We start from the raw sequence: 17,963 nt of genomic DNA, 5'->3' as shown, positions 1-17,963 counted from the left end.
AACATGCAAATTTGATTACAATTTTTGTCCACAGTTTTCAAACAAATAGAGACTATTTAAATGGAAGGCTGTCACAATGATCGAATAGAAATAGAAAAATACTTTGTTCATCCCCCATGGGGGAAATTCAAATAGTCATATAGCTCAGTTGAAATATTTACAATGATTGTATATTAGAACAATAATAATAATAATAATAATAATAATACATAAATGTGAGAAGAACATGTCAGCAGTCACTGTTATAAAGCCTTATGGCTGTGGGGACAAAGGACCTCCTGAACATATTATGAATGATAATAATAATAACAAATTCAACTGATGTACATACATCTCACCAAACTATATTCTAATGTGCTGGTGGCATCAAATTTCAAATGTATAATTTATTTTATTCATATTTGAAGTTTGTCAGTAAAGATGCTGGAAGCCATTTTCTTTGTATTTATGTCTGTTGAATAAAGCAACATTTTTTAAGAGTGTCTCTGATATTTCCCAACAGAATCTTTATATCCAATGTCTAAGTGTCACCAACATGACCATTAAGACAAATTTGTGCAAATCTGGTACTGGTGTCTACAGCAGATACAGCATACTACTGGAATCCATATACTCTTATCCTACAAACCCCACTTCCCCAAGACAGACACACAAAAGCTATCACAGTTTTTGAGAAGGCTCTCCTTAACAAAGAGGAAATATTTTGGTCACCAGTTCTGTGGTCATATAAAGATTACTGTGATTAAAGTGATTAAATTCCCGAATTAAAGGCGTGGAAAAATGTGGATAGTTTTTTTTTCTCATACATCTCTGACTAGGTGCCGAAGCTGATTTGGGCAATTTTAACATCCCAAACTGACATACTGATAAAACTGTTATTTTTCTTCTAAACTGATCATTTCTCTCCTGACTGAAAATTTAAACTGATTTTTTTAAAGGCCTAAAACAGAAGATGACCAGAACAACCTCTTGTGCTGCTATCCATGACAGGATGAACCTGACCAGCTTTTCATATTCACTCTCCATTTGCAATACATTTTGCAATACTCATCCAAAACTCATCCTCATTTTCAGAATTTGATGCTCCATCAAATGCTAGCAGCATGTTGTGTTTCATGTATCTGTTATATCTGAACTGCTGAGTTTGATTGTGTGATTAAAATGTTAGCATTTTATAAACAGACTGTAAAGTGATCAGAGAGGTTCCTCCCTTTCATCATCTCTCTGTGTTCTTTGTCACTGCTTATTGTGTGGCAGGTGACACGAGCACCTGATGCAGATTACACATAAGCCTGTTAAAGGTCACCGCTGAAGTCCACAATGTACAGTGTTACACTAACAACTTAAAGCTGGATTGTAGAGAAGGGCAACGTGTTGACCTGCCTCATATTTAGATGTGATGTGAAAACTTGTCTGAGCTGTTGTTTCGTTTTCCAATGTCTACCTTTGTGATCCCTGACCTTTTTAACAAAACTTAATAACAGATAACATATTTTATGTTTACACATTTTGTAAAGTTCTCCGTCAACATGACAACTAATATATATTACATTTGTATCAAAAAGTTAACTGCAACACACAGTTTGACCTCTGACTTTCTGGAATATAACTGCTAATATCCTCATGCAGCCGCTCTTCTGATCAAACTGGTGGAATAGGCATAAAATGTAATCTTTAAACCACTCAAATATCTTACTAATAACACCATTAGTATATTATGTGTTAAAGTGTCTAGAAAACATATATCTAAATAACAATACATGGATTTTTTCATCTGTAATTATCTTTCAAATCTGAATTTACATTTGACATCTGAAGAGATTAAAAAACAAACTCTCTGCATCAGTATTCACATCCTAAATCTTTACAAGTACAGCCAATTTGGATTACAAGTCGCAAGTATATTACTATACTAGTATATTCATTTATCTCCTGGTCAGTTTCTTAGAACTCTAATGGCATTCTCAGTGACACATTCAGCTATTTCTAGCTTATTTATATTTCCAAATGTTTGTCTTTCTGTTTACTGTTCACCTGTACACATACATTTTGTCTTGCTGGATTGTTTTTACCGTTTGCTGTCGCTTACTGTTACTTACTGTCAGAAGATTCTCTTGGAAGCAGACTCTACCCTCTGAAGAAGCTCAGATCTTTCAGTGTGTGCAGTAAAAGGTGGAGGTGAGATGGCTGGATGCTGAGCTGTGGTCAGCTGGGGGAGCAGCACCAGTATCAGAGATGCCAGCAAAGCTCATTCTCCTATCTTCCTGTCCTATGTTTTTTATCTTTTTGATAGCGATGCATGCTGTAGAATGTTTTTGAATGCGTGGTGCTCTCTTTCACTTATGCCTGGCTTCAAAACAATAATGCCATTGTAAATACCCCCCCAACACACACACACACACACACACATTTTTCTGTGCGAGATGTGACTTTGGCTGCAAGCCCAACCTGTGAATGTTCAGATGAATGAGGCGGCCCAACGGAGGACTCTCACCTGTCAGACTGCTTGCACCGCCCATCGGCAACATTCATGGTTGTAATCTCCGACGTATCAACGGCTTTTGTACGGTCTCAGACAAAGTAATCTGTCCAGACGCCGGTGAGCTTTTGGCAGGAGAGTCAGAGCAGAGCTTCCTCAGCGCAGAGTCTCTAGGTAAGTCTCAGTCAATGTGATTGTGAATGAATCCCTTCTTTATCCCGTGAATTGTTTGCTTTTCTTGTGTCTAACAACGGCACACAAAGGATTGTGGATTTGATTAGTTGTTTTTCTCTTTTTTTTGAGGTAATCATTAAACCTATAGGGTCCAGTGCTGCCTATTTCCAACGGTATCACTGCGACTTGAGGGCTGTGCGCTTCAAACTTGATATAAATGTTTGGTGATTTTGCCGCAGAGTGATGATGCCAGGGAAAGAGGATGGTATCCTCTTTTTTACTGTCCACTGTCAAGCGCCGGCAGAGCAGTTTTCCTCCTTGCCTTTTGTCCCCACTTTAACTGAAAAGTATGTTTTTTTTTCGTCAGGAAAAAAAAAGTCTGGTAAAGAGATCGAATAATGCAACATGTTGTAAAAGCTTTGGATCACTGCTGCAGGTTTTGACTTTTGAAATTAGTGCTGTATTGCTGATTATGGTGTGAGATCCCTTGCTGTTTCCATGTCATGTTATATATGTTTGATTTTAGGTTAATGTTAGTACACACACACACACACACACACATACAGCTGTTCATAGAGACTATATACCATGTGTTCAATGTTTTAGAAGTGTTGAGACATTTATTTTAGAATTCAGGTCATTTGTTCTAGGCTTTTCTCTGGTATCTATACCTGTTTGAAGGTCAGGTCTTCAGATCAGGAGTCACTAATCCATTATATAAGAGAAAATAGGGCAGGAAACCAAACTGGGTAACATGTTCATTTAATGTGCTCTTAATCCGTCTCAGTACCTTTTAGTTTTATTGGCTAAGTCATTCTGTCCTGAGCTCTGATCCTTTTGAGATGTTTGTGATTTCAGCACACACAGATTTTTTGTTTGTTTCTTTTTCTAACACCACAATAATATTCAAATGAAATTGGGAACTGAATTTGACAAACAATTTTCATATCATAATGGATCATATTATCTTTCAAATGCATGGAAAACAAGCTTTCTTCACTTTATTCCTTGCTTTGTTTTCATCGAAGTAGAGTGGACGCACAACTGTTTGATGGGGTTTGACTGTCTGAGCAGCACAGCAGACTCGCCTACCTTCATACCTGCTTTCTCGTGACTCTTCAATAATCCCAAATGACTGTCTGGCTATGATTATGATAATGAGGGAGTGCAAACATAAAGCTAGGATTACTTACTTCTTGTGTACCTACATGCAGCACTCAGATGCTCAAGGTAGACGAGGGCATTGTGGAGCTTCGGTGTTAGGTGACATCTGTGCTCTTTTTTTTCCTTAATACCAAAAGAAATCCCTGCTGAAGCACCTGCAGAGATGGGGCGTCAAGAGGCTGACTATGTGTGGAAGAAGACCACTGAAAACATCCAGGAGGTTTTTGACTTCATGGAAGAGTTGGGATCGTAAGTACTTTTGACTCAACATTTAACAACATTATTTCAGCTGGGTAGGTCTTTTCCCTTTCTGATCCTATCGGGAATGTTTTGCACAGCTTGATGTTCCATAGGACTGATGAGCAGTTAGATGTGACTGACATCAGGAGGCATACTTCAGTGAAGTCTGCCTTTCCTAGAATATAGACTTTTATTCACAGTACTTTGACCTTTTGAAGGGCTTTTTGTGTTGTCAAAAGAAAAAAAGAAGCAGGACTGCTGTCACTATCTGAGTCATCCAATTACAGCTTTGATCTCAGTTGAAGACAATGAACCCACAGAGCTTTTCAGTCCATTCTCTGGTGTACAGTTAAGTTTCCTGTCTTCCATCACAATAAACAGAAGAGAACCCAGAAGGGAAAGAAGATAGCGAGGAACACAAAATATAGCTGTCTCACCGGGCGTAGTCACATAAATTACTTCCCATCGGTTTCCTAGCAATAGAGACACATCAGAATGCATTTGGAAAACACAGCCCAGTTTAAGTCTGCAATGAAGTTTTTTAAAAAAGTTCTCAACAAGAGACTCTTTTGTTGGTAAAAATATTGACATCAAGAACATCCCAGAAAGAAAATTAGATCTGGTAACCTAGCAGTGAAGCAATGGAATAAGAAGAGCTGTGAAGATGTGCTTAGGAAACTTATTCTGTCTGCATATGATGATGTATGAGTGACAAACCTTTTAAACTCAGCAAACACACAAACTGGAACGTAAAACTGAAAATAGCTGTAGCCCAAATCAGTTCTGTTATTTTTTTACCCAGTGGAAATATATGTCACTTTATAATAAGAGGGCAGCTACATGATATCCAGTGTCTACCCACAGCCCCTTAACACCTGTTTGTGACCTGGTCTGCACTGCATCTCTTCCTTAAAGATCCTTCCTGCACATGCTTAGTGTCTGAGCTTTGCGCCTAGAATCCCCAGCCGGCCTCGGTTTCCATTGCGTCAGGGATAAATAGCCTAATCCACCTGGTAGAACAACTATTCCCAGACTGTGCTGAAGATAGCATGGGTACAGAACATTACAGAGCAGAATAATACGCTTCTGACATGTTAAGCCTCAGAGATCCTTGGCAGATCTTCACCTTGTGATATAGCTATTTCTGCCTAATTCTGGATGTCTCTAAGAAGTTTGGCTCAGGAAGCTTCATCAAGTCCTGAGTGATGCAACACAGAGAAATTAAAATGTTTCTTTGATCAAAGGAGAGGTTTAATGCAAATTCAAAAGTAGATGCAGGTAGTTTAAAGTATTCTAATGGCCTCAGAAAAATATGTTTCCCCAAGAAGACATACAGCCTGTGTTGTTCAGGTGGTCATACTTTAATGGCCCCACTTTGATAAAAGGGAATACACATTTCCTCTTACAAGTAATCTCTTCCTGTACTGTTTAGAATAGAAAAATACTTTATTCATCAGTCATGACTGTATATCAGAACAATAATAATAATAAATTACTAAATAAGTAAATAAATGTGAGGAGAACATGTAGCCTTATGGCTGTGGGGACAAAGGACCTCCTGAACCTCTCAGTCCTGCAGTGCCGTGAGATCTCAGGAGGAAGAGACTCCTGTACACTGCTTCTATGTCGGCAGACGACTTCAGTTTATTCTGCAGTACCACCCAAGGTATCTGCAGGTCTGAACAGTCTCAATCTCCCCTCCATCAATGCAGACTGACTGGCTTGGAGTCTTAGATCTCCTGAAGTTCACCACCAGCTCTTCTTTTTGGTCCAGCCATTGAAGGCCTCCACAAGGTCCCTGTACTCCCTCTCCTGTCCACCGCACACACATGCCACAACGGCCGTAGCGTCAGAATACTTCTGTGTGGCAGGACTCTGAGTTGTACCTGAAGTCTGATGTGTTCAGGGTGAAAAGAAACCAGCACCCTGTGGAGCCCCAGTGCTGCATTCTAGTGTTCCAGAAAAACAAACAAAAAACAAAAAGGTGTGTTTAAAAGCAATCGGAGAAGGTGTGACCACATACTCATTTTTATTGTTTTCATTTACAGAGGGGCTTTCTCAGAAGTTTACATGGTGAGGGAGAGGAAGACAGGAAAGACTTTTGCCATGAAGTGTGTGAAGAAGAAAAAGAAGAGGGACATCAACCTTGAAAATGAGATTGCTGTGTTGAGAAGGTATTGTTTTATTTTATAGGAATTTTGCAGGAATTGAGTCCTCTTGATCTGCTTTATTTAGTGGTTATTGTTGTGAAAATATTTGATTATAACAGAAAGGTCATGATGAAAGCACCTCTTATTTTTTCCAAACAGAATCAAACATGAGAATGTTGTGGGGCTGGAGGATTTCTATGAAAGTCAGACTCATTATTATCTCATCATACAGCTGTGAGTTTTCCCTTTTTTTAAAAAAAAAAAAAAAATCACAATATCCAATCATCAAAGTTGCTAATGAAAATATTTGCTGAGATGAAATATTAATGGTGGTTGTGTGTCCATATCAGTGTTTCAGGTGGTGAGCTCTTTGATCGGATTCTGGACCGAGGGATGTACTCGGAGAAGGATGCCAGCAGGGTAATTCAGCAGGTGCTGCAGGCCGTCAGTTATCTTCACCAAAACGGTGTTGTGCATCGTGACCTAAAGGTATGACTCCGACAACATAATGACCAACATACATATGTGAATATACATTTATTTCCATTTTGGTATATTTATATCCTTTTTTTAATTAATCTGATACTGTAATTAGATTGTGACAATAGAGGGAAAAGAGATCAGATGGGGTTGTGAAGTTGTGTTTAGTACTTATGAGTAGTCAATGCAGTAGACAATAGTCAGAATGCATTCATTCAGAGGCAGGGAAGTGCTGTGACCGCAGAGCCAAGCTGGCAGGTACAGGAGAAAGATGAATTTTAGTCATTGAACATAATTCAAATCTCATAAGCTTAAAGCTGTTTAAGCGAACGCTATCTAGTGGATATTTACACACTCTTACCTTTGCATCACATTGATGTTTTCTTGGACACTATGGTTTCTCAAGCTAAGATCATCAGTACTGAGCGGGTGGTTTGCAGCCACCAGTCATATACAGTGACTGCACATTACTGACACACATGGGTGTTTTTCAGTTCAGAAAAAACAGTGCTAATATAAAGAAGTGGTCAGAGGCCAAAGGGCCAAAATTCATAATATAGTGTTTGTTCATTGTGCTATAGGTTTATGAAGTTTGAGTCTTCATCTTGAGCAGGTGTTGGCTTCACTTATCAATTGGTTAACTTCAAATCTCATTTAGAATTGGCATGTACATCTTTAATGTTTTTAGTTTTATCAGGTATTTTTTGGTACAGTTCCAATAACAGGATTAATAAAGTACCACAAAATCAGATATTTAAGTACAAGTGTTACTCCACCACAGGTGAAGTTCATCACGAAGGACATCTGTGTGTGAAAGGCTCACCTGTCTCTTTGTCCCTGTGCAGCCAGAGAACATTCTGTACTACAGCCAGGATGAAGACTCCAAGATTATGATTAGTGACTTTGGCCTGTCAAAGATGGTAGACAACGGGATCATGTCGACAGCCTGCGGCACCCCAGGATATGTTGGTAAGGAAACAGCTCTTCCTTGTAAATAATGTAGGGAAACTTACCAACTGAGAGGCTCTATATGTGGAATTTTTGTTTCTTTACACACAGGTTTTTAACCCTATAATGCCAAATGCATCAAATTTGATACAAGCATTTCTGAGACCTATTGCATCACCATATGGTAAAAACTTTACTCAAAACCCTCCTGTGTACAATCTGATACTCGTCTTCAACCCCCTGGTGGATACCTTTTTCACTACAACAATTCAGACAGCACTTAGGTCAATCCAAAATGGCCTCCTTCAATTAGTTCCCAACTCGCTGGATCAAGGTAAAGAAAATTGTGGTTTTTGAGGATTTTCCAGAAAAATTTTCTTTGAAATTTTTACTAATATTTCAACAAGAACACCTAATCTGCTGAAGCAAGTTATAATTATTTGATTTTCTGCATTTTGGTATATAGTAAAATCATGCAGAAAATTTGTGTTCAAATTTGATACTATAGGTAAAAAGTGGAATCTTTTTTCATGGTGGAATATGCATTATATTGACCATTACAAACATGTTTTGATGAATCAATTACACAAATTACAGATCAAAATGGGATGTTTAGAACAAATAATTGCACTCAGAAATTGGTAAACCCAGTGTCCTCTTTCGTTAGCATCACTCCCCTAACCCTAACCCCAAGACCACATGAGACGCTGGGATCAGAAGACCAAAACATGTGTCATGAAGACGCTGATGTTCTTGTTGTATCGCCAGAACTGCATGAAATGCTCGATGTATCATTTACGATACAAATGGGAAAACATATATGCAAATAAGTTTTTGTAATTTTTATTTTGCTTAAGGCCCAAATCAAGGTCTCAGATTAAAACATTTCTGGAGTCAGGCATTACTCACTTCCATACCTTTAACATTTAATTTCTACTTTCAGCCCCTGAAGTTCTAGCACAGAAGCCTTACAGCAAGGCAGTAGACTGTTGGTCAATTGGAGTTATCACCTACATCTTGTAAGTATCTGCTCCAAATGTTACATCATTTGCCAGCACACATGCACACTGTTGACCATTTTCTTGGAGATCCATTTTGTGCAGACATGATAAATGTTAATGCTTTTCATTGCAGACTCTGTGGATACCCCCCTTTTTATGAAGAGAGTGAGACGAGACTCTTTGCCAAAATCATGAAGGCACAGTATGAGTTTGATTCACCCTTCTGGGATGATATATCTGAATCTGGTAATTACACCTGGTGCTAACATAGACCTATTGTGCATATATAGAGAACTGCCTTTGGTCTAAAGTGCTCTTTTTTTTTGTATGTGCAGCAAAGGATTTCATACGTAATATGATGCAGAAAAATCCCAATTTGCGCTACACCACAGAGCAAGCGCTCAGACATCCCTGGTGAGCAACACTCAGTAGCTTTATGAAGAAACAGTTACACTTTACAAACACTCATTCATACCAGCATAAGGCATAGGAATTAAATTAGAAGTAGGAATGTATAATAAGGTCACACCAATTTTAACTATTCATCTACTGTGAGATCAATTCAAAGTTTCTGTTACATTATGTGTTTTCTAGGATTATTGGAAAGACTGCCCGGAGCCAGGACATCTACTATTCTGTCAGCATTCAGATCCAGAAGAACTTTGCTCAGTCCAAGTGGAAGGTGCACTGATTTCTTGGCTTTGATACAATAAGCTAATTTGTTGATTATCTGCAGTTTTAGCAGATTAATTAAGTGTCCGTCTAAATTCCTGATGACAAAATGCTTTTTCTGTTCAGCTTTACCAGTTAGTTTAAAGCATTACGTATATTTACTATATGTGGAGATGTAGTTCAGAAGAAGCATTTTTGTCAAATGTTTTGTAAACCTCACCACAAATAAGGAGTTTAAGTGAAGCTAAGCTCTCAGATCTCATTCATCTCATTCTCAGCCTCTTTCATGTGTTTACAGCAAGCCTTCAATGCTGCTGTTGCCATCAACCACATGAAGAAGCTGCAGCTGGCCCATACAGAGATGGCCCTGAGGCGGACCAGTGTCCCAGACATCAAAGTGATCAGCGTGTCCTCCCCCAAAAAACCCCACAAACATCTTGATCTAGACAAGCCAGAGCCCAAGGTGGCAGATGTCAATGGGAACATAAATGAGACGCATCACATGTCCCTGCCAGTGAGCCCTATTGATCTGAAGAGCCACTGCCACCCACTGAAGGCCTGTCAGAGCCAGGCTGGTGCGCACCATGCACCCACCATAGCTGAGCAGGGAAAGCATGTCTATCACTCGGAGCCTGCCAACCTGAATGGGTTAGTATCACTATTACACGATGATGTTCATTTTGACCCTCTGAATTCATCGTAAGGCTGATTCACAATAGAACTTCTTTTCTGTTTGTAGGTATGCTAAAAACCGCAATGGGAGGAATTTACAGACTGGAGTTTGTTCTGTCATGTGAATGCTACATGAAGTTTTCATGCCATAAAACATTTTATCTGGTAGGTTTTTTTTTTTTTTTTTGGTTTTTTTTTTTTTTAAAGCATTTGTTCATCATGACCAGTTTGATATTAGCTTTTATTCCAATCTTGATTTTCTATCTGAAATCAGCCAAAGTAGCTTGAAACACTGAGTAGTCTTTATTACATTGTTTGACACTATGTTTTGCTCCATAAGTGAAGACATAAGTAAAGACCCAAGGAAAATAATAGTTTTTTTTTTTTTTTTTTTTAAAGAATCTTGTAGTGCAATTTTCAATACATTTTCAAATCATTCTTGTGGGCCTCACTCTCTGTGTTTCTGCCCTCTGCAGGTCAGTGCTGTTGTTTTGATACAGCATGTATCGGTCAGGAGCTCCTCCGTACTAAGAGGTGTTTGACGCTATGATGGACCAAAGTGACCTGTGTGGTTTACAGTCCATGTGACTTTTTATGTTGGAAAATAGTGCCAATGAAGCTTTCCAGCATCCACACATGCTCACACAAATTTGACTTGCATGCCCAGCCCATTTCAACATTTTAGACCAGATTCAAGGACATGTCTAATTTAGATGGAGATATGATGGGCTTGCTTGCTAGAAGGAATGCTGAAAGAAAGTCCCTGACCTCTTACGTTAGCTTTATATCAGGACAACCTTTTGTTTTCCCTTTTTTTGTTTTTATTAGGGACCATTTGCTTTTTTTCAAGTGCTTCATGCTCATTTTTGGGGGGGCAATATTTTCGTTATTTGTTGTTAAAGAAAGGGCACACAATCAGAGAAGACTATTATTGTACTTCATCTTATCTAAGGCATCATTATAAAGCCAACCTGCATATATGAAAAAACTCACTGCTTCCAATAAGCCATACTGGTGTAAAATGTTAAGAAAAGTTTTGTTATTAAATTTTTGTTACTTTCTTTGTGTCGTTTATATTTTATTCCATTTTTTCTAAAGTATTTGCTTCCTTTTTTTTAAGAAAAAAGGCAATGATTTAAAAAAGAGCATATCAAACAAAAAAAATGTTATGCTCCTACAAATGAAAAACTTCCAGTATAAATGTCTTTTTTCCTAATTTCATTAAACGTTTCCAACATTTTAACCCGACTCTATAACCTAGTTTAGTGTCATCAATTACACTAAACTCCAAGCCAATTACCTGGTTGTACTTTAGTGGATTAGTTATCACATTAGCATCCATCATAGTCAGGATTACCAAGAGCTGTGTATTTGGAGCAGGAGGTTTCAGACAACAAATTACTGCTAGCCAGAAGAGATTAAACCTGTTCTTGGTACCAAAGACTTAAATTTTAGAAATCTACGTTGGAAGTCGGGAATCCTCAGTGATGATTTCGAAAACATATATTCCTAACAGCAGAGATCATGGTTACCAGCTTGGCTTTTACTCTTGTCCTTAACGGACTGAAATTGCACAAAGGGTGTAGCAGAGGATTTCTCAAAGAATCCCTTTCTGGATAATGCTTTTGTACTGAATCAAAATTCGAATAACCTCATGATACCGGTTTGATATCCATGATAAATAGTCTGCACATATGTAGCAACTTTTTGGGCTTGTTTTTAGGTTCTATAAAGTCCCAAGCAATGTGTTTTACACTTGATTAACACCCTCATTCATACATACGCTTTATTATGTATTTCTACTTCATGTATGTAGTTCTTTTTTTCTCTTTTTCTTACAATCAGATACCAATGAACAAATCCAAAGCAATGTGTAGCTAATTGCCTAATCTAAAAAATTATATAAACTATGTACTGCTCTTCTATCCCATGAGCTCTGTCTGAAAAACTTTTCACATCTACTCTATGGAGTATAAACACTCCTCACCCCCCTCAACCACATGGCTGACTTGGTGGAGTCCAGTGTTGAGACAGACTGTCTATTCAAGCACCAAAACATAGAAATGTAGGGCAAAGGTCTCCAAACAGTCTCAACCTTTTCCCAGCTGTTGCCAACACAAATGCCCAGAGGTGAGTTGCTGAAAGAGGAACATTATTGACAGCATAAGCAGAGTGATATTTCCAGTAGTGGCTTAGAAAAGCCTGCAAATGGGTTGAGAGGCTGTACATGAGTTTCACCACTGGGAGCAATAGTTGTAGAGTATGAATGTGTGTACGTGCTGAATGTCATACTTGTTCAGCATATGGCAAAATAGACTGCAATAGCAGCGTTACTAAAGCTATCACCAGTATACTTAAACATTCATTCTACAATAATCGTGCTAGAAGGTGAGCATTTGGATAGAGATTAAGCTTTATTCTAAGATATAATGACCAAACAAGTAACCTATTATCCTCTGTGTAGAACATCATTGGGGTGTAGTGCTATTTAAGGACAGGAGCACACTCTGCCCAGCTGAGGCTTGTTTTAGTTGGTAAGTTATCTTTCATTCATCAACTGTCTGACCAAAACACCTTGACTTGACTTTATGAAAAGGTCTGGTTGCAGTTACTCATTGAATTACTTAGAATCACCTTCAGAAAGCAACATATGTAGAATCATATCAATACACAGGCATAGAAGCCCATCTAACAAGTTCTGTTCATTTTGATGGTTTATTCATCCACTTCAAGCAAGCAAACTACAAATCCCAATTCTAAATTGGGACACAAAACGAGATTGCATGGGTTTTCTAATCTCATAAACCAATATTATATTCACAATAGAACATAGAAAACATATTAAATCATCCTGGGTCTAATTTTCCATACTAATGATACGCCAAATACTTTCACTTTGTGAAACGTCTGGACTACAGGTAGATAAGTTTGAACCCCACATCCTTTGCACATCGAGTTGTCCTTGGACAAAACAGTGAACACCACATTGCCTCTGATATCATTATCAGTTTGTGATTGTAAAGAAAAAGCTCTGCATATATAAAGTGCTTATACAGTCATGTGAAAAAGAAAGTTCACCATCTTTAAATTCTCAAATTATATATTTTATGACATTTATTTATTATGTGTTATTTATCCTGTACAGCACTTTGGTAGACTGTGGATATTTTAAAGTGCTTAACAAATAAAGTTGGATTGCAGTAGATTGGATATTATGACATAACAAAAACAAAAACATGTGGTCCTCACCAGGCCTTGAAATTAGGTAAATACAACCTCAGATGAGCAACGCATGAAATGTAATTTTTTAAACAATAACTAAGCCGAAAGGCCAAAGAAGCATGTGAAAAACCAAGGGCACTTGTAGAACCACTTTTAGCAGCAATAGCTTGGATTCTGTATAATGTTATGAGTCGCTCACATAAATGTCCATTTCTCTTTACAGTGTTGTTTCAGATCAATAAATGGTAAATGGACTTGTACTTGTATAGCGCTTTTCTAGTCTAGCTGACCACTCAAAGCGCTTCACTACATGCCGCATTCACCCCACTCACACATACAGCACGTCTTAAGATTCATAACTACGTGCTTTTCTAATCATTCATACACACATTCATACCCCCAATGATACACTGGGGGGGCAACGTGGGGTTCAGTGTCTTGCCCAAGGACGCTCCGACATGTATCCTGGGGAAGCCAGAGTCGAACCACCGACCTTCCGATTGGTGGGTGACTGCTCTTCCTCCTGAGCTACAGCCGCAGTTTGCAGTTTTTTTTTTTCGTTTTTTTTTTTTGGGGGGGGGTTGGTTGCAGCTCTTTTATAGTCTAATTGCAGCATTTAATCAGGGTTGAGGGTTAAAGTCTAGATTTTGACAGGGCCATTATAACACCTAGATTAATTTCTCATTTAGCCATTCAGTTGTAGGTTTGGTGCTTTTCCTAGAATCATTGCCCTGGTGCATGACCCAACGAGGCCAAGTTTTAGCTGACAGATAGCCACCCATTTGACTCAAAAATACTTTGGACGCAGAGGAGGTTGATTCAATGACTGCAAGGTGTCCACTTCTCGCTGTTGCAAATCATCACCCCTCCACCATCGTGCTTCACAGCTGGTATGGGGTTTTTTTTTTTTTTAGGAAGAAGGGGCACTTCAAAACAAGCTACTTCCTCTGTGTTTCTCTAATACGGTTTTAAAGTTGAACATTTAACATGCTAACTGAGGCCTGTAGAGTCAAAGATGTAGCTCTTGGATATTTTTCAGTTTCTATGAGCTTTGAACAGTCTTGCTGGAATGTCCATTCCTGGGAAGATTGACAACTGCCTGGAATGTCTTAAACTTGTAATAATAATTGTTTTCACTGTAGAATGATTTTGTCATAATTGTTTGGAAATGGCATAATAACTCTTCCCAGCAAGAGTTGCTTCTCTGGGAGCATCACTGATGTCTGCCCTCTTTGGCTTCGTCTTAAAACGTGCCTGAATTGTCCAGCACAACAAACTGCCCAAACTTCTGCTTTCTCAGATTGACTGATGATCAACAAACCATTGCATTTGATGAACCACACCTGTCTTCTACTTACCCTTTTCATTCCTGTGGAAGCAGCAAGAGTGTATTTAAGTATTTTTACACACTGCATCCACATTTTACTTTAGAAAGAAAGAAAACAGCCCCGGTTACAGCCCAGAATTTAAAAAAATATATAAATAAATTTAAAAAAGACCTTATTGTCCATATGCTATCGATAGTTATTTTCGTATGTTAATTAGTTAAAACCCGGATTCAGCACGGCAAAATATAAGACTCAACTGCAATAATGGCCTAATGCATGAACTATTATAAAGACTTAAGAAGTTATCTTATTGTATTATTTTGTGACTTATTGTGCGGTTGTGTTGACAGAATTTTAATAAGGTCGATTCGTTTAGTCTGATAGGCTTTACTTAAATCTATTAATCTTTAAGTGTTAACTTTTTTTATTGCTCAATCAATTTTACATCTTAGACCACGAATTTTTTTTTATTTACTCTACATTTTATTGACGATCTGATATACTTGTACTTAATGTTCATGAATTTCAATAGAAGCAGTGTGTCGAGCGTCAGTCTAGACCAATGTGGGAGCATTTAGCCATTTACATGGCAAAAGGTCCAACCATACGAAATGGCTGTGTGCTAATCCTGCATGATCTGGTGTGCAGATGTTGATCCAGCCCTCGCAGTCATTTGATACAGTCATTTTCATGACACGTCTCTCTGTTACAAAGATCAGACACATTTCCCAACTCACTCGCCTGACTTCACCCCTCTCTCCTGGACAGCGGGATCTGGGTTAAAGGGCAGAGGGTTTGAGAAGAGGATACCGTACACGCAAATCCCAGCTGTCTCTCATTGCGTTATTGTCGACAGTTTACAGAGAGCAGGAGCCAGAACAGCTCGGAACGGCATGATTCAGGGGATTGTGTAAAACGTTATCAACTCTTGCAGTTTATCTTTCAGTGTTCAATAAGGGGTATTCCATGTGTGACCAGTACAGCTGTTAAAAAACTGTCAGCCAATATATGGGACTGGCTTTTCACAGACTAATGCGTTGTGATTGGACACTGTCCAAGTCCTCATTAGGAAGACATTGCATGTACAAGTCAGGAGGAATACATTGATCACTCATGTTGAGTGTTCAGTATAATAAATCCATTGTTCAATTCGACATTATCTCCTTATAGATAGCAAGTGACTGTCAGCACACCTTAATTTTGTTGACTGTTTGTGCTGCTTAACACATGGGATGTCACATGCACAGTATCATTAGGATTTGTTTCACTTCTTGTCCTACAAACCCATGCCCTTTAACACAAAGAAGTGCCCTTCTCTATGAAGCAATAGCAGTACAGTAGCCTCATGAATATGCATTGTGGGAGTTGACTTGTCAATACTTCTGTTTAAATTGCAGGATCTGCTCCTGCCTCTCTGCCTGCAATTGCATGCTTTGTGCCAAACATTGGGAGAAAGTCAAGGATTTGGTGTGGACTTCAAAGTGAGTATCTTTATAGTACAAAATGACTGGTTTAAATCTGAGCAAACCACTTGGTTTTCAAAAGTAAATTGTGTTTATGGGCAGTTTTCTTGAAGTAAAATACCTTATTTTCCATTCAGCAAAGTCATCAAATATCAGAAGATGGAAAACAGTGGCGACATCATCCCATTTGTTAAGGAGATGCTGAAGCAGAGGCCCAGCCGGAGCATGCTGAAGATCTACATACTTGGTTCTACTCTGGCGATGCTTGGAATGGTTGGTGGACTGGTGGAAATGGTTTTCCTGCCCTTTTCAGACAATCACATTGTTGAGGACGAACAAGCTGAGATTTTCATGGAGGAGAAGAAAGAAAGGAAGCAGGTGTTGAACGCACACTCTACCTTGGTTAATATTTATGCAGAGGACATGCTGGACACAGTATTGTCTGAAGCCAAGGCCAAACATCTGGGTACTGCTGTGCAAAGAAGCTCAGCCAACCGCTTACATGCTTCTTAAAGAAACCTCCATACAAATGGACACAAGAAGTGATGTAATGGTGGTGTATTTACGTCACCATGTAGAACTGGTCCCTTTCAACTCAATTTATTTCAGATTTGGTTGAAAATGTAATTTGCCCCCATTGATGACCAAAAAAGACTGAGTTGATATACTGATAACTGCAGGACACAGTGATGTCAGGCTGCTGGGCAGCAGATACATTTGCATGAGATGTGATGAATGTGTTGAGAAAACAATGGTATGTGTGGTTTAATTAATTTTGCACTTCAATAAAAACATTTCTCCTGGCAACAGACTCATTCATGATTTGAATAGAATCTGTGGTGCCACTTCATGTGTTAGAAAAAGAAAACTGAAAGGCAACAAACTTTGGATGATTTACTACTTTAATGTCTTGTTATTGGTTTACTATTCAAATCGGAAAAATGTAAAAGCGAAACAGAAAAACAATTCAAAACTTAATGTTAATTTTACTGTCATGAAATGAGATAAAAGGAAAACAAACAACTGTCAACTATACATTTGTTACACATCACCTTTGTCAGTCTTAAGGTCCAGGTTAAAGACTTAAGATAACAAAAACTTGCTTTAAATATCAAAAATCACAATATGCATGTCAGTTTTCAACAAGGAGACTGCTACATGGATGCCTCCACAATTGTGTACCATCATATAGTACCAAACTGCATATCATCTAAACACTGAGGAAGCAAATAAATTAATACATTCAATTCCTTAGAATAGTCTGAAAAGTGCTCACTCTTATGACTAGCACTGTGTCATTTTGGCCGCTCCAATGATGTTTTCATAGCATCCCTAAAACCAACCTGACATTTGCACTCACAGACACACACGTACACACACCTAATTGACCCTTCGCTAAGCCCCTCCCACAAACTTCTGTCCAATCCTACGTTAGCAACCGTAACTATGCACAAGAGGCCAGTGTGCCTACGGGACTTGCAAGTCCGACAGTCGACATCCAAGAAGTTTGGAGGCTGGTGTTGAATTGTTTGCCTTCCCCAAGCCGCAACAAGAAAGATGCCGGGTACCAGAACCGGGCCAGACCAGAACCGGGCCAGACAACGCCACCTGGGGAGTCTCACCCCAGGAAATACCGTATCTTAAAACAGTGTGACTGAGACCTCAATTAATTAACAGACACGCAAGTTTGTTTGCCGACACAAGACAGAGGTTCCAAAGTGAAGCCAAATTTATTAATATCAATTAAAGTTAAATAATGAAAGAAAATCTGTAAAAAGGGATTAACACAAGAAAAGGAATCAAATTATGAAAATGTAAATTTTATTAACAAGTTATTTTAAATTAAATAAAACAAAAGCTATTTTAAAAACACTTACTCTAAAATAAACAAAAAGGGAGCCGACAAATGCCAGCTAAAGGGAGGCAGCCTACCTAAGCGTGTGTTCCAGGGGTGCAACAACTTACCCACC

General features: G+C 38.5%; 2 protein-coding genes across 2 annotated transcripts; both read left to right on the top strand.

Moving 5' to 3' along the window:
- The first annotated feature begins 2,547 nt into the window (after positions 1-2,547).
- On the top strand, positions 2,548-11,001 carry camk1gb (calcium/calmodulin-dependent protein kinase IGb). The gene is made up of 13 exons (XM_072366921.1): positions 2,548-2,653; positions 3,955-4,066; positions 6,106-6,231; positions 6,367-6,441; positions 6,558-6,696; positions 7,533-7,656; positions 8,579-8,654; positions 8,770-8,882; positions 8,972-9,050; positions 9,231-9,318; positions 9,607-9,956; positions 10,048-10,145; positions 10,457-11,001. Exons 2-12 carry the CDS (start codon positions 3,981-3,983, stop codon positions 10,103-10,105), a joined length of 1,314 nt encoding a protein of 437 aa, XP_072223022.1. The 5' UTR covers positions 2,548-2,653; positions 3,955-3,980; the 3' UTR covers positions 10,106-10,145; positions 10,457-11,001.
- Positions 11,002-15,902: 4,901 nt separating this feature from the next.
- On the top strand, positions 15,903-16,800 carry g0s2 (G0/G1 switch 2). The gene is made up of 2 exons (XM_072366860.1): positions 15,903-16,011; positions 16,131-16,800. Exons 1-2 carry the CDS (start codon positions 15,959-15,961, stop codon positions 16,504-16,506), a joined length of 429 nt encoding a protein of 142 aa, XP_072222961.1. The 5' UTR covers positions 15,903-15,958; the 3' UTR covers positions 16,507-16,800.
- The last annotated feature ends 1,163 nt before the right edge of the window (positions 16,801-17,963 follow it).

This window comes from Leuresthes tenuis, unplaced genomic scaffold (assembly GCF_036924035.1).
Source record: "Leuresthes tenuis unplaced genomic scaffold, fLeuTen1.0.hap1 SCAF_16, whole genome shotgun sequence".
Classification (NCBI taxonomy): Eukaryota; Metazoa; Chordata; class Actinopteri; order Atheriniformes; family Atherinopsidae; genus Leuresthes; species Leuresthes tenuis.
Note: the sequence above shows the minus strand (reverse complement) of the source record. Positions and strands in the feature narration are given on the sequence as shown.